Genomic DNA, 15,694 nt, shown 5'->3' with positions numbered 1-15,694 from the left:
GAGAGAGAGAGAGAGAGAGAGAGAGAGAGAGAGAGAGAGAGGGAGAGGGAGAGGGAGTGGGAGTTTGTGTATGGTGTGTGTGTGTGTGTGTCTATGTATGTGTATGACTGTGTGTGAATATGTGTGTATGTGCACATTCCAGTGCTACAGGACACATGTAGAGACCAGAGAACAGCTTTCTCGAGTTGCTTCTCTCTTTCCACTCTGGGATGGCAAGGGTTTGAATACAGGTATATGTGTTGGAGTGCTCCAGTAAGGTTCAGGGAGGCTGTGTGAGAGCAGAAACTCAGTAGTCATCTAGAATAATTTCAGAAGTTTGGAAGGGTCAGACCCAGACAAAGCACTGAGTTCTAACCAGTGCAGTCCCTCCTCATTGGCAGTGAGTTCCACTGGGGCATTGGAGACTTCAATCCAGTTCATTCTTGTAGCTCGGGCTTTGCTCTCACTCCTCTTCCTTCAGGTTGTTTTGCCACTTCACCTAGAGAAGATCCGAGACAGACTGGCTGAGAACATCCACGAGCTTTGGGGGATGAACAAAATAGAACTCGGCTGGACTTATGGCAAAGTATGTGCTTCAATGGCCAGCACTGGGTGGATTGTGATATTGGGAGGAAGGGTTCCCTGAGTTCTACTTGATCGAGAGTGGGAATGGTGAAGTAAAATGTTCTTCTTCCTCCAACCTGTCTAACCTTTGCATTATTCGGTTACATCCCAGGCTTCAGTCCCTCTGCAGCCAGCACTGAAGAGACCAGCTCTCCACAGGCACACTGGGAACCCACGTCCCATTTGCCTCCTAACTCCTCTATACCTCTCATATTTCTCTTTCTTCTCTTCAGAAAAAGCAGCCTCTGAGTTGATGCTAGTAGCAGACTGATTCATCATTTTGAATCAGAAGTTGTTTAACAGGGCTTTCAAATGTATCACTAAGATTAATGGGGACCGGAGGGGGTTAGGGAGTCTCTTGCACTAGAAAGCATTTTTTTCAGAGAGAATGTAAATGACTTTGCTCTGTGATTTGTAGAAGGTCACTTCTGGAAACAGAAAGATAGGTGAGTTTTTACAGCATCCTGTGACCCTGATACTCTCTTGTGATACATATTCCTCTTAGTTACTGAAAAGGCCCCTGCACTCTAACATGTATGTATGACCATAGTTGCCACAAAAACAGTGTCCTTATGAATGATCACCTCTCTGCAGTATGCTCTTGAAGTCTGTCCTTCGTAGATGTCAATGCAATGGTAATTTTAAATTGAAATCATTCTTACAAATATTTTACCACAATTTCCTACTTTATTAGACCATTGACTTCAGTTGGGTAGAACTCTCTGCCCTCGTTTTTAACCTCATAAAATCTAGATTAGTACACTCTAGCATTTGCTAAATAACTAAATGAATGAGGGAGTGAGTGAATGCTCAGATCTTTATGTTCAGTGGAAGAGTCACATATGGCTGCTGAGAGGTTGAGAAGTGTCTAAGTGGGACTGTGGTGTATTTGTGGTTGTCAAACTTACACTGAATGTTTATTTTCGTTCATTGGATAGTTCTATCCTGAGACTTCTATAAACCAGGCTGGTCTTGAACTCAGAAATGCACCTGCCTCTACCTCCCAGGTACTGGGATTAAAGGCATATGCCATCATGCCCAGCTTCACATTATTTTATTCTTACTCTCATAACAAAAACAATATGTTACATGTATGGAGCTAAATACAATATCTTGTTAAAATTAATTTGATCTTACTCTTTTATTCTTCTAACATGGTTTTAATAAACTTTCAAGATTGCACAAGTGGTCCCTGTCTGTAGGCCTTTGTGGTTAAAGGTATGCTATCCTCCAGTAACATTATGGTGATGTGAATTTTTAATAAAAGCATGGCTACCGCCTATAAAAACAGTAGCACACTTGTCTGAAAAATTATGCTCGAAGTGCAAACACCTGTCTTGAAATACATCCTCAGAGTTCAAGACATTGTCACCTTGGGAGCCATATGTAAGATTCCCAAGAGAATCACGTGCATTTACCTATCAGCAAGTTGCTGTCTTTATCCTGTCTGATAGGGATTGCCTGGTCCCCCCCCCACCCCCCACCCCCGAAGGATGTTCATTTTTGTTTTCACAGGACAGTGCCAGCTGTCAAGACTTAAATCCTCTTCCCTCTTATATTGTCACCTAGGTACGGGATGACAACAAAAGACAGCATCCCTGCCTTGTAGAGTTTTCAAAGCTCCCTGAAACTGAGAAGAATTATAACCTGCAGATGTCAACAGAAACCTTGAAGTGAGTGTTTAATTGAGTGCGGACTAGACAGTGAGTGGATGGTTTGATGCATTGTAACTAAACTGCAAAGGCGTGTCCCTCTTGTCTGCAAACGTAACACACTGATAAATCCTGGGCAGTAGTGATTCTTCATGTCACAGAGTTTAACATAGTAAGGAGCTGACTCACATTAGTACTTAGTGAATGTATTTCTCCAGAGACCATTTGCTGTTTTTCTGGAAATAGGAAAAATGCAGGAGGCATGGGGCAGGATAGAGAAGGAGAGAAATACAACCAAAGGACCAAATGTTACTGTGGTTAGTGTTAAATCAAGTAAAAAAAAAGGGGGGGGGGATAATGTTGAAAGCAAAGGAAAATTTGGTTTGATTACTAAAATCTAAGTTTTTTAATCAACTTTCAATTGTGCCACCATCTCATTTATGATCCTAAAAAAGACCCAGACTCCCTAGTCCATGTGGACCTCCCATAATTCCCTTTGTGACTCTTGACTGCTATTTCTTTGTATTTTCCTTTTCCTTGTCAGTGCAGAATACTCTAACATTGTCTGATCACATAACAAAGATGTCATAGGCTTACATGCATGCTATCTCTAATTGTACTATGCTTTTTGAGAAAACCATTTTATACATCTTGCTACATCAAGTAAAATTCAAGATGCTATACAGACATCATGCAGCAAGTATTTGCTGACCTAAAGATCTAATGTTAGAATCCTGTCTATTCCATGAACCCAAGTCCTTGATATAATTCAAAGTGAATTTAGAAACTAGAAAATGTCTCCACGTGGGGCAGTTAACAAGCCTCTCTTTCACATTCTTATGCTTGCTATCACCTAAATCAGAAGTTGGCACATTATGGCCTGTGGGACAAACCAGCCAGCCACATGTTTCAATAAATACATTTACATTGCAACAAAGCCAGGCTCACTGGTTTGCATATTATTGGTGGCTACCTTTACCCCATAATGGCAGAGTTGAGTAGCTGTGACCGAGATATATGGTACACAAAGCCTTGCTGTCTGCCTCTTAACAGAATATGTTGGACAACCTCTGGTCTAAATGAATAGCTTTTGTCCACTTAACCAGCTCAGACATGGGTTAGGGTTCTTATTACCCTTCCTCTTTCAGTTGACACAAGTCTCTTCCTATGTTACATCACAGAACCTTGCTGGCCCTGGGGTGCCACATTGCTCACGTTAACCCAGCTGCGGAAGAGGATCTAAAGAAAGTCAAGCTTCCCAAAAAGTAGGTGAACTTTCTAATGGCTCAAGCAGAACGTGGAAGCTGGGGGTGGGGGCGTGGGGGGATTGGTTAGAGGCCATGCACAAAGGCAGATGACAGACTTTGTATCATCTTAGAATGTTCCTCTAGTTACTTAGATGACTGGAACCCTCAGAAGATGCCCACTGCAAAAGAAGCATTTCAAAGTCCCCTCCCCTTTTGCACATTCTTCCCAGACCTAGTGCCAGTGTGCTTAATTTTGAGCTGGGAGGTATGCAGACCTCAAATGAATCCACTCTGGTGAATAGGAAGAACAGTTGGCAAAAGAGCTTGGATATGGTTCCTAGTCACTGCAGAGACTCACTCCACTGCTCTGGCACTGGGATGACACATAAATCCTTAAGAACATGGGAATCTGTATCACAATTTCATTTACCTCTCTATATCTCTATATCTCTAGTGTTTCCTACTGTCTTTCCTATCTCTACATCCAGACAGTTTCTCACACTGTCTGCTGGCTCATTCACTGTTCTGTTCTCTTGCTCCTCAGTGCCAGCTCTGGGTATGCACACAATAAAACACAAGTGTCATTAATAGAGCCAAAGCAGTGCCATCCTTAATGACATGCTTACCATCACTATCCTGCTTACACTCCCAAGCCAATGAGTCAGTCTCCTGATGTCATAGCCCCTGATGTCAAAGAAATCGTATCTAAGAGAGGATATCTGGAGAGGCATACTTCTAGCTGAGGTTGCTAGAACCAGTACATACTGAGGCTGTCAGGAGCAGCTGTCCTGAGACTGGATGGTCTCCTATGACTACCATAGATTCTGTATCTCGTGCCTTGCATATAGAATTGGCCTTAGATTACCATGTTCAAGTTTTTGCTCTAGTCTGGGCAGTTAGTAGTCCTAAAGCCCATGGGCACCTCTAGACTCATATTCTCACATGGATATAATTAACTGCCCTGGGGATAGTCACCCTATTCACAATGTACTCAACCTTTGCCCTTATACATATATCCACTTGACTCATAGTAAGCTCCTTCACATTTGCATGCTATGTTGCAAATTATAGGCATTTGAGGCCATGACTCCTGCAATGGAGAACTAACTGCAAAAGTCACCTCATGCTCACAAATTTTCAGCTGTCACGGCTTTTTGTTTTAATTCCAAGAGGAAAGGTTGGGCTTTGCAAGAATGGGTGGCCATTCTATGCTAACTTATAAGAAAGCCTTTACTTCAAAGTTTTATCCTTGCCAATCTGGTTTTAACATTTTGTGTTCTTAAGTAGAATGGAGAGGTTTCAGATGATGTTGCAGCATGCTGAGTGTGTCCTTCATTTTCACAGCACATAAACAGTTTTCTTATATATAAAGATAGATTTGCATTATTGACTGCGTTCTTCAATGTTATCCTTTGAAATATATGAGATATATTAGTTGTAAGATGCTACAAAGAGGGAAGATTTTGTTTCTGCCTTTATTTGCTTAGTGATTATGTACACACTCACACACATATAATCTTAATAAAGTAAAACTAATACACAAACTCATTACTGTTTACAGTATTGAGTGTGACTATGAGTGTTCAGCCATAGATGAGTTAGCTGTACCAACTCCCACACCAAAACCTCAGGAATCACCCCAAAAGAAGGCACAGGAAAAGTTAGAGTATGGGAAGAAGTACTGTGAAACACTGTCCTTTTAACATAGAATTCACTGGCACCTGTGGTTGCCAGCTGCCAGGTAGAGACAGCTATGGTTATCAACAGAAGACCTATTCTAGATCGACCCTGTAAAAAATTTTCATCAGGCGGTAGGAGCTGATTCAGGGCACTGCCTTCCACTGAGGAGCTAGTGGCGGTTGATGGCTGTCTGCTAGGGAAGGAGAGTTACATGTCTTTTGGTAGATGGCTACTGGTAGGTTACCCATGCCCCACTGGATGACCCCACACCAATGCACAGATGGGAAATTCTAACTGGACTCAATAGATAATTTACAAAGAAGGCATGCAATTTGAAGTGAGGTATGTTGTAAGGAGCTTGGAGATAATTGAAAGGAGATAGTAGGATATTGATATACATTATATGCATATGAGATTTTCAAAAAATAAATCTGTAAAAATCTAGAAAAGGAGAATCATATGCATCTACTCAAAATGTGTATACTTTTTCATTTACTTGTAGCTATATGATGTCCAATGGCTATAAGCCAGCCCCTTTGGATTTATCCGATGTGAAGCTGTTACCACCTCAAGAGATTTTAGTGGATAAGCTTGCAGAAAATGCTCACAATGTTTGGGCAAAGGACAGAATAAAACAAGGTTGGACCTATGGCATTCAACAGGTAAGGAGTGTTGGGTCAAGCATGCTAGAGAAGTAGGTACGGTCATCCATCAAAATGTCATTTTGCTGTGGAGCATGTGAGATTGGAATATGCGCAATGCCCTTGTGTTCTATCCCTCACAGTGTGGTCTGTTTATTATTTATAGAATCATGGACTAGGTAAAATTTGTAACAGTCACATTGATATTGGATACAGGCATCATTTCAATTTATAGAAGTGGATAAACATTATCTCTCCTTTAGTTAGAGATTCACTGATAAAATGTCCTCTGTGCGTACTTTATCTCAGTCTCTCTTTTATTTTTTTTCACTGTAGATAAGTTTTCATGATACCCTCAAAGGCCAAGGTTAGGAGCAAATCAATACCCTGAGCCAGTAATCTTTTTGGGACAGATCAACATCATGGGTCAGCAGGAGTTCTGAGGTGACCTTAAATAACAAACCACTGAGTTAGTTCAAGGGGAAACAGCTTAGAAAGAGAATGAAGCAACCTGCCCAGAAGCCACACATACATACATACATCCACACACACTTTCTCTCTCTCTCTCCCTCTCTCTCTCTCTCTCTCTCTCTCTCTCTCTCTCTCTCTCTCTCTCTCTCTCTCTCTCTCTCTCTGCCACTGAACTAAAGATCCCTGGGCAAAGGTAGAACTCCTGGCTTAACCATGAAGTAACCTAACAGCTAGGTTCATAGCAAGGACTCAAGCAAAGTTTAGAATCGGGATTCACTGCAAACCATTTGACAGACTTTTTTCCCTAAAATACTTTCCTCGTTTACTTAATCATTAATGGTTAGTATTCAGAAAGTTCATATGAGTTAACTCATACATCAGCCTCTATGTTTTTCTCATCACTGTGACAAATACCCACCAAAGGAACTTAAAGAAAGGGGGAGAGGTGTCACTTCAGATTATAGTTCATCATGATAGGAAAAAGCATGTGGTTATAACAGTTTAGTCTGTGGAGGCAAGAAGTTGTAGTACAGTTGTTTGTATCTTTCTGGATCAGGAAGCAGAACAAGGTGGGGCTATCACCTATAAATGATTGCTCCCCGCTCTCAGTGTCTCTCTTGGACCAGCCCAGCCTTACCTCTTAAAAGATTCCACAGTCTTCCCAAAACAACAATATAAGCTGCAAACCATATGTTCAAATACATGGGACTGTGAGAGATATACAGTTTCAAACTGAACTCTTCCAAACTTAGCTCCAAAAAATCTGGAAGGCAATGAGAATACAGAGGGGGAAAAGGCATAGAGACCTGGGATCCAGGAGGTTTGAAAAGTGTACCTTGGTTTGAGTGACTTTCCTTACATTTGACCTTTTGTTACTTTCTTCATAGTCTCTTCTCAAAACCTAAAGATGACTCCCCTGCACAGTCTACCCTTTGATGGACATGATTTGCCTCTGCCACTCCCTCTAGTGTCTCTCTGATGACTTAAGACAGTGCTGTGATGGGGTGTGGACATTAAACTGAAGCGTGAATTTCCTTAAGGAAAAAGTTACACTGTTCCCATGGGCCTTACCTTGGGAATGAAGTTTCCTAACCAACTTGATGACACTTTATTTGCAGGCTGGCATTATTAAAGTGTGTTTTTAATGCTAGCTTTGAGCATTAGTAAGATTTCCCCTTTTATACTCATTTAATCTGGAAAAGAAGTATCAAATATGCACACTGCTAAATATCAAGCCACATGGGGGGAATCTAAGAGACTAGGATGAGCCAGCCAAGCAGACAGGAGTGTGTGAGTAGGATGGGTTGCCTGTAAAACTGAAATGTGTCTTCTTGGCACCTTTCCTTTGGCTTCACATAGGATTTGAAGAATAAAAGAAATCCCCGCCTGGTGCCATATGCATTACTAGATGAGCGCACCAAGAAATCAAACAGGGACAGCCTACGTGAAGCTGTACGGACATTTGTTGGTTATGGATATAACATTGAGCCATCAGACCAAGAACTAGGTAATGAGCTGTGATCATTCATTCTTATAACACTTTACCAACAAGTCCTCATCTAGGAAATGTTACCTTTACAAAGGTCTAATTTTTACTATTGGAAATGGTATGTTTTTAATGGTATAGTTCCTAAAATGTGATGTTTTATTCTTGGAGAATTTTATATGTGCATGCAATGTGCTCTCCTCATATTCTCAGCATGGATCTTACCCCCAAATTCTATAAGATGTGCCCTCACCTCCCCTCTCCTTCCAAATTTGTATCCTTTTTTGTCTTTATAACCTACCAAGTCCAATTTGTGCGGCCTAATAGTATGTTTTAGGAGGTGGGAATTTGGTTTCGTAAAGCTCCATCCCATTGACAATTTTTTTTATTAAAAATGTATATAATAAATTCTGATCCTGAGTTCACCTCTTTCTCCTCCCTAGCCCTCTCTACCCCCTACATTCAACCCCACACCAGCACTTTCATTTTCTCTCTTTAGATAACAGGCAAAAATAAAAACAGAATTGAAGGGAAAAATGAAAATCATAGAATCACACAGGTACACATACATGCTTATACACCAAATTCCCAAAAACATAACATTGAAAACCATTTACAAATATACAAGTAAAATACCAGTAAGAATTTTTTAGAAATGTCCAATCGAAGCAACATGAGGCAAAAAATATCTACAAAAACACTGCTGAATTTGTCTTGTTTTGTGTTGGCAATCTACTGCTGGGCATGAATCTCTACCCAGTGAGACTCCATTGGGAGAAAAATGCTTTTTCTTTTGCAAGTAGTTGCCAATTAGAGATAAGTTCTTGGTTAGGGATGGGAGCTTACCTCCACTTAGTGGTGGCTTGAACCACCTTGCTTATTGACAGATATTTTTACAATGTGTATTTCTGTGACCCAGACCTATGGTAAACACATTTTTCTTTAGGGTAGCTAAGATTTTCAGTCTTGAATTCAGATCTTTTATTCTGTTTAATATGATGCTAAACAAGTGATTAAATCTTTGTAACCCTTGGTATTTTTCATCCTGGTTTGATAAAATTATTGTGTAGAAATCACTATGAATGTCCAATAAAAGATGGTTCATGTTGTTGTGATATCAGTATTGATGAGTGTCATGGTGCAAACAAAATGCCTTATTGGGCAGTGGGAATTCTATGGCCATCTTAGTTGTTCATTTCAAGTTCTTTAAGGTATACTACATCATCATTAAAAGTCTCTTTCCTTCTTCCCCATCTTCTGCTTCTCACAGTAGCTGATCCTACTGTCGAGAAGGTCAGCATAGACAAGATCCGATTTTTCCGAGTAGAACGGTCATATGCTGTAAAGTCTGGAAAGTGGTACTTTGAATTTGAAGTGGTAACTGGAGGAGACATGCGTGTTGGCTGGGCCAGGCCAGGCTGTCGTCCTGACATTGAGCTGGGGGCTGATGACCAAGCCTTCGTGTTTGAAGGAAGCAGGGTGAGTCTATCCATAGCCACATGCAATCAGTACATGTTTATTTTTCCAGAGTTTTCCTTGGAGGCTGCCTGCATCATAGGCTTCAGAGAGAATATCCACTGCCCCTAGATAATAGTTATTGAATGGATATTGCATAGTGATTGCCTCTTTGTTCTTGATTCTGGGAAAGGGCAAAATGGTTGGTGCCACTCCAGATGTAACCCACTTAGCACAATCCAGCCAATATGTTGAGATTATTTTGCATGCTCTAGGGAAAAAGTTATGTTTCTTGTCAAGGCTGAATATGAACCAAGGGACTCAGGCCATCTTTTGCATGAGGCCTGTATGTCTCCATTTCATTCTGTAAGATAGACACTACTCCTGTGAGCTATGCATGGTAAACTACAAAGATTTTTCCATTATAAATTAGGGCATCCTGTTGCTGTGGGCACTTCTCCAGCTTGCTGGGATTCTTGGGTATTTTCCTCTTCTTCTCGAAGCCTATGGTCTTGTTTTGCAGGGTCAGCGTTGGCATCAAGGCAGTGGGTATTTTGGACGAACTTGGCAGCCAGGAGATGTGGTCGGGTGCATGATTAACCTGGATGATGCCTCCATGGTCTTCACACTGAATGGGGAACTGCTCATCACCAACAAAGGTTCTGAACTTGCCTTCGCAGACTATGAGATTGAGAATGGTAATCCATCACTCTATCCTCCGTTACTTACTCTTTGCTGTTGGAAGAAAACCAGGATGAGCTGGCAGAGCTCTGTGTCTCTCTATTGAGAGTACATTATCCATTGCATATTTGAAACTTTAAAGGAGATGGCCACCTCTTATGCTGCAATTTCTGAAGAATCAAGGCAAATAATAGTGATAGTCAGCATGTGCTCATAAATATAAATTCTGTACTGAGGCTAATTCTATGCCCTGTACCTTGGCATTTTAAGATCCCCAGGTTTGTTTATAGTACAATGGAAATGCTAATTGTGTATGGTGGAATGTCCTTGGCAGGAGAGAAAAAAAAATCAGTGAATTAAAGAATTATCCTTTTATTCTGATTTGAATTGTCAGTCGGCATGTTTGTGTAATTGAACTTGATGCTTTGGTGAGAGCCACTGGAACACAAAAGCTAGACTTAGCTGTTCCCGTGAATGAAATAGAATTTATTTTGAAATTCAAACAACTGAAACCAAAGCAGAGTTGTGTTTGTTATTGGCCGTGGATGGAGGACAATCAGTGCAATGCTTCCAGTGACACAAAGGAGTACTTAGAGCTTATTATTTTTCTATCTACATGTCCATATAAGATGTACACAGATTGTTGGCATATGGAGAAAGAGTACTGAACTACAAACTGGCAGATCTGATCCTTTTAAATGGTGCAACTCCTGTAGAGACTGCTTGACTGTTCTGGGCTTTGTATTCTTCATCTTTTTAAAAATAAGAGAATAGATCAAATACATTCCATTGTTCTTCCCAGACAGGAAATTGTAACAGTGACATAACACAGCTGTGTGCTCACCTCTGTGCTATGTGCTATGCTGCACTCAGCTTTATAGTTGCAGCTAGGAAGGATGCTGTTCTGGTCTGGAGACAAGTGCCCTCAGCCTACAGCTGTCTACTTGTGGCATCTTAGCTGGCCTTCTTTAACCTCTTTGGGCCTAATTTTACCCTCTGTAAATGATTAGGACTACTTGAAGCACTGACTTTTCTGGGAGATCATGAAAACAAGGAGTCTGTCTCTAAAACCTCAGAGAAATATAACTGCATCAGCAAGAGAACCAAAATATAAAGAGCCATGTTCCTGTGACAGAAATGTTTACTACTTAGAGTGGCTTTAGCCTCATGAAGATGGACTTTTTACAGCCACCTGTTGCATGAAATGTGCTTGTTCAGCTGAGCCATTCAAGAGATTTCCAGAGTCTAATATTTGGGTAAATAGGAATCTATTTTCCTAATGAAAAGGAATCCCTAAATCTAAGATGGGGATAGTATTGTAATGACTTCTAACAGGTTTGAAAGTCAGTTTTGGAGATTCTGTTTTGAGAGATGGGTGGGGAGACAAGATATTGCTGAAGGAATGGCAACTCTGCTGGCTTGGATGCAAATGAGAGGGAAAACAGCAGGTGATATGAGAGCAGTGTAGGTGAGCCATCCCTGGGTACTCCCACCCACCTTCTGCATCCCTGAGGTCAGGAAGACAATGAGATACTTTGGCATTTCACCAAAGATAGTAGGAAGAGCCCCAAGTCCAACACTTTTTTCCTGGATTTGCTACTATGTGAACCAGAAGGAGATTATATATCTACCTGCCTCCAGTTCATTTATAAGATGAGAATCTTGTCTGCCTTGCAGTGTTGAGAATTTTGTGAAGATTGTATAGCTTCACATTAAGTGTAAAGCCTAGATATTCAAGGTATCAAGGCTTGTCAGAAATGCAGAATTTCTGCTCCACAGCATAATCAAAGCCTACCTCCTGCCCAGAGACTCTGGAAATTTTGCACATACATCCTGAGATCCAGTGGGCTAATGCAGGAGGAAATGTGAGTGGTGGCAGTGCGAACAATCCCTGATCTAATTGTGGAGTAAGTAAGATGAAAATAGGAAAAGGTGACTAAGAATGCAAAACAGTGGGTTATAAATGGTAAGTGACTAATGTAGAGTGAAGAAAATCTCACATGAGTGACATTTGAATTGAATGGTGAATAAAGTACCCAGTATGACACTTTCATTACATTTCTCCTTAGAGTCACTCTAAGGTTGCAAGGGGGCTAGTGTTGAGGTGGCAGGAACCTTCAAGGAGGGGTAGAACAGTAAGATGGTGGAAATGTATACGTAAGATGGATAAATGATAGAACTGGCAAGGAAGGTGGCCTTGCATATCAAGACTCAGTGTTCTCATCCAAGAAAGTAGTGCTTTCTCTGAGCCCAGCATCCGTGCACTGCACTTTGTGAAATGGGCATATATAGTGTTTGAGCAGAGAGATGCTATCAACGAGAGAACTGTTTGAGAGTAGCTCAGTTTTCAAATATCGTCTTGCTATGATGAGAGAGATGCCTTTTCTGTGCAGGGACAGGATTTGACCTTCAGCAAAACAAATTCTATTATTAGAAAGCTGTCTGATAATAGACTTGTACTGTAATATGTTTGTGCATTATAATGTAGTATTGTATCTGCTTTAATAACACAGAGACAAGATAATTGGAAGGCTCTTTCAGCTATTGATAGCACAAGAGTTGGCAGGGGGATGGTTGAAAGGAAGCTGATGTATCGTTCTGAAATAACAACAGCCCAGAGGTCTGGGATAAACATATAGCATCTCTCTGTTCTTTGCAAAATGTGGAAGAAGGCAGCAAATCTTGCTTTGCCTTTTAAAGAGAACCATCTGTTGAAACTAAACATTTGATGTTTTGTAATCACCTTAGTAACCTATGTGCTGGTACTTTTCAGGTCACCAGTGTATAACCCTGGATCTATGATCCTCAGTAAGAAGTCTTTGGTCTTCAGGAGAAAGGCTAAGAACAAACATTTCAGGGTGTAGCTTCTGCCCTCTGAGTTACTAATTCACTTCTATCTCTATCCTCTTCTCCATCACAAATGCTGTGCCCGTGAGCTTATCTGTTCTGTTGTTTCTTCATTATTGTTCCATGCCCTGGTCCCGGCTTAGACCATTATAGTTCTTAATATTGTCACAGTCTTGTGTATCTGAAAAGCTCAGAAGCTATCAAAGTGAAAGCTTTGCTGTTAGTCTTCACATATCTTCTACTTAAAGGAAAGAGACAAAAAAAAAAAAACTTGAAGATCCTGCCAGATCTTGGGATGAGACAGCTGGCAGAGGATTTGGTATATACAATCCCCTGAGGACCATCCTGCCTCTTGCTGAAGCTATGAGGTCCGCAGGGGCTCACAGGGGGCATCCTTTCATGTTGTTTCTGCCCATTGACCTGCCTAAAAGACCCCAGGACTCTGCTAACAGCTAAGAGGTAGGAAATAAAACTTATTTGTGGGAAGTGCTTCTGCCATCTGTGCCCTTGTGCCAAAGGGCTCTGTTAATTCTCTTTCTAGATGGGGACTGTGTTCAGAAGCTGAAAGTGGCATAGAAGTGCTGCCTCTTGTTTCCTGAGTTTTCTTTTGGTTTGGTTTGGTTTGGTTTGGTTTGGTTTGGTTTGGTTTGGTTTGGTTTGGTTTGGTTTGGTTTAGGGGTGTGTGTGTGTGTNTGTGTGTGTGTGTGTGTGNGAGAGAGAGAGAGAGAGAGAGAGAGAGAGAGAGAGAGAGAGAGAGAGAGAGATTTGAGATAGGGTTTCTCTGTGTGGTCCTGACTGTCCTGAAACTCACTGTAGACCAGGTTGGCCTCAAATTCATAAAGATCTGCCTGCCTCTGCCTCCTGAGAACAGAGACAAAAGGCATAAACCACCATTGCCTGGTTAAGTGATTGCTATTTTTCTTTGTTTGTTTGTTTTGTTTTGAGACAGGTCTCATTTTGTAGCTCTGGCTGTCCTAAGATAAACCAGGCTGACCTTGAGCTCACAGAGATTCCCCAACTTTTGCTTCCCTTATACTGGCTTCAAAGCCATTTTGCTAGGGTTTTTTTCTTACTTTTAGTTTCTTTTTTGGTTGTTACTTGTTTATTTCATAAGTATTCTATGAATGCTCCAGTAATCACAGGGTTTGTCTCTGAATTCTGTTTTGAGTCTTAGCAGGAAAAAAAAAAAGGGGATAGAGGCATACGCCATGTGGGAGAAATACCTCAAGAATGGTCCAGGGTCATCTTACTACCTCTCTGCATGATCTGTTTCTGCCCTACTGTTAATGGTATTTCTTAGGTCCATCTGCAGATTGAAATGAACACCAATAGACCAATAGACCATCAATTGGGTTTTCCAGATCACTGTTTCTTTCCAACCACCAACTACCTGAGATTAAAAATAAACAAAACACCACCCCCCTTCAAGGCTGTCTGCATAGTCTCAGCTGTGTGCTGAATACTGTGTGGGGGGAGCAGAGAGATAGTGTTTCTGCTCCCCTTACTTATCTCTCTTCCCCTATCTTGAGTCTCATTTGGGGTATAGGGTTGGTTTATGTGCACAGTGATAGTCCTAATTTGTGAGAATCTAATGGTAATACCACATGCCCTTGTCAAGTGGGTCCTATTATCCAGATCAACTCCAGAGAATCATGTGGAATCCTGTGTACAGGTAGACCAGTTCCTCTTGTGACTATATGTCTTCAATGACCTACATCTAGAGGCAAAATCGTGAACTACAGGACTCAGCAGCCTTTGCAGAGGGAAGGAAGATCTAGCCAGCCACAAAGCAAATTAGTTTAGAATGGAATTGGAAAGTAGCTACCCTGATTTCCACTTCTGACATCTGCACTAGAGTTCTATTCAGGCCACATTGCCACATACCGATGCTACAGTTTGCCTGGTGAAACTGATCAAGCTACGTAATTTCCTAAATCCTGTTTTCCTCATCTATAAAAGGGGCATAAAGAGATAAATCTGCACAGCAGGAAGCCTTGCCTTCAGAAAACAACTGACATATATCTGCTGCTGTAATCTGTTGCATTATTGTTGACCCTCTCCCTTATCTATCATGCAGAATTATAAATTTACATGAAATATTCATGCCTCAAGTTGAAAAGCTCCAAAATGGCAAATTCGTTAGCTCAGAGTCCCTTGGATGGATGGAGAGAGAGATGATTGAATGTGGCCAGTTATCAAATCTACTTCTCCAGAAGAGAGTGCCTTGTGTAAATTCATCTTTCCTCTATGACTTTCTGGGTGTGTTTGTGCTTGATTCAAGCCTTAGCATCACCTTTTCTTCTACTGTGTCACTGACCATCTAAAGCTATACACACTTAACCATCAGGAGGTCCCTAACACTAGTCTCCATTTGCTCTAGCATCTGTGACTTCTATTGCCTTTATATTTCTTCCCTGTGTTTGGCTCTCCCTGGATGGGAAGGATCCAGCCCACAGGGATGGCTGCTCCACTCTGTAACATGATGTCTCCTGCCCTGGGATATTCTGCCCTTTAAATCCAGAGCATTCATTCCTCTACCACTGATTTACTCTCTATCATATTGACTAGCAGCTGGATTGTCACTCAGAGAGCATGGGATCAGTTCTCACCGGTCGTCCTTCTCAGGACTTTGGTCAAGTCTGTTGGTACCTGTTGGTACCTCAAGTCTCACTTTTATCCTCAGTTGAGTGCTATCTCTTAATAATGATGAAGAACCCAAGTTCCTTAGTAGGAATGGGAGATCAGTGCAAGTAATACCTCTCCCACCTCCAGTTATCTATTGGTCTGTCTCAAGGCTGTCATCTTTTTGCTACTTTCTACTCTACATTTTACCCCTGCTGACCTCCCAGCTCACCACTCAGTTCACAAAGAAAGGAAAAGATAGTTTCTTAAGGTTTCCTGATTGCTGATCAAATCAAGCTGAAAGTGCTT

The 15,694-nt window shown here is 41.3% G+C and overlaps 1 protein-coding gene across 2 annotated transcripts in view; it reads left to right on the top strand.

Moving 5' to 3' along the window:
- The window catches only part of Ryr3 (ryanodine receptor 3), a 542,105-nt gene that overhangs the window by 319,270 nt on the left and 207,141 nt on the right, over positions 1–15,694 (top strand). Inside the window, exons 22-28 of one of the 2 annotated variants that reach the window (XM_029469442.1) lie at positions 461–565; positions 2,173–2,276; positions 3,437–3,520; positions 5,685–5,844; positions 7,654–7,801; positions 9,051–9,259; positions 9,759–9,933. In XM_029469442.1, coding sequence (XP_029325302.1) covers positions 461–565; positions 2,173–2,276; positions 3,437–3,520; positions 5,685–5,844; positions 7,654–7,801; positions 9,051–9,259; positions 9,759–9,933 — 985 coding nt within the window. The remainder of the gene's footprint in view (positions 1–460; positions 566–2,172; positions 2,277–3,436; positions 3,521–5,684; positions 5,845–7,653; positions 7,802–9,050; positions 9,260–9,758; positions 9,934–15,694) is intronic. The other variant, XM_021156945.2, reaches the window with a different exon arrangement.

This window comes from Mus caroli, chromosome 2 (genome assembly GCF_900094665.2).
Source record: "Mus caroli chromosome 2, CAROLI_EIJ_v1.1, whole genome shotgun sequence".
NCBI classification, from domain to species: domain Eukaryota; kingdom Metazoa; phylum Chordata; class Mammalia; order Rodentia; family Muridae; genus Mus; species Mus caroli.
This window is presented reverse-complemented; position numbering and strand designations above follow the sequence as displayed.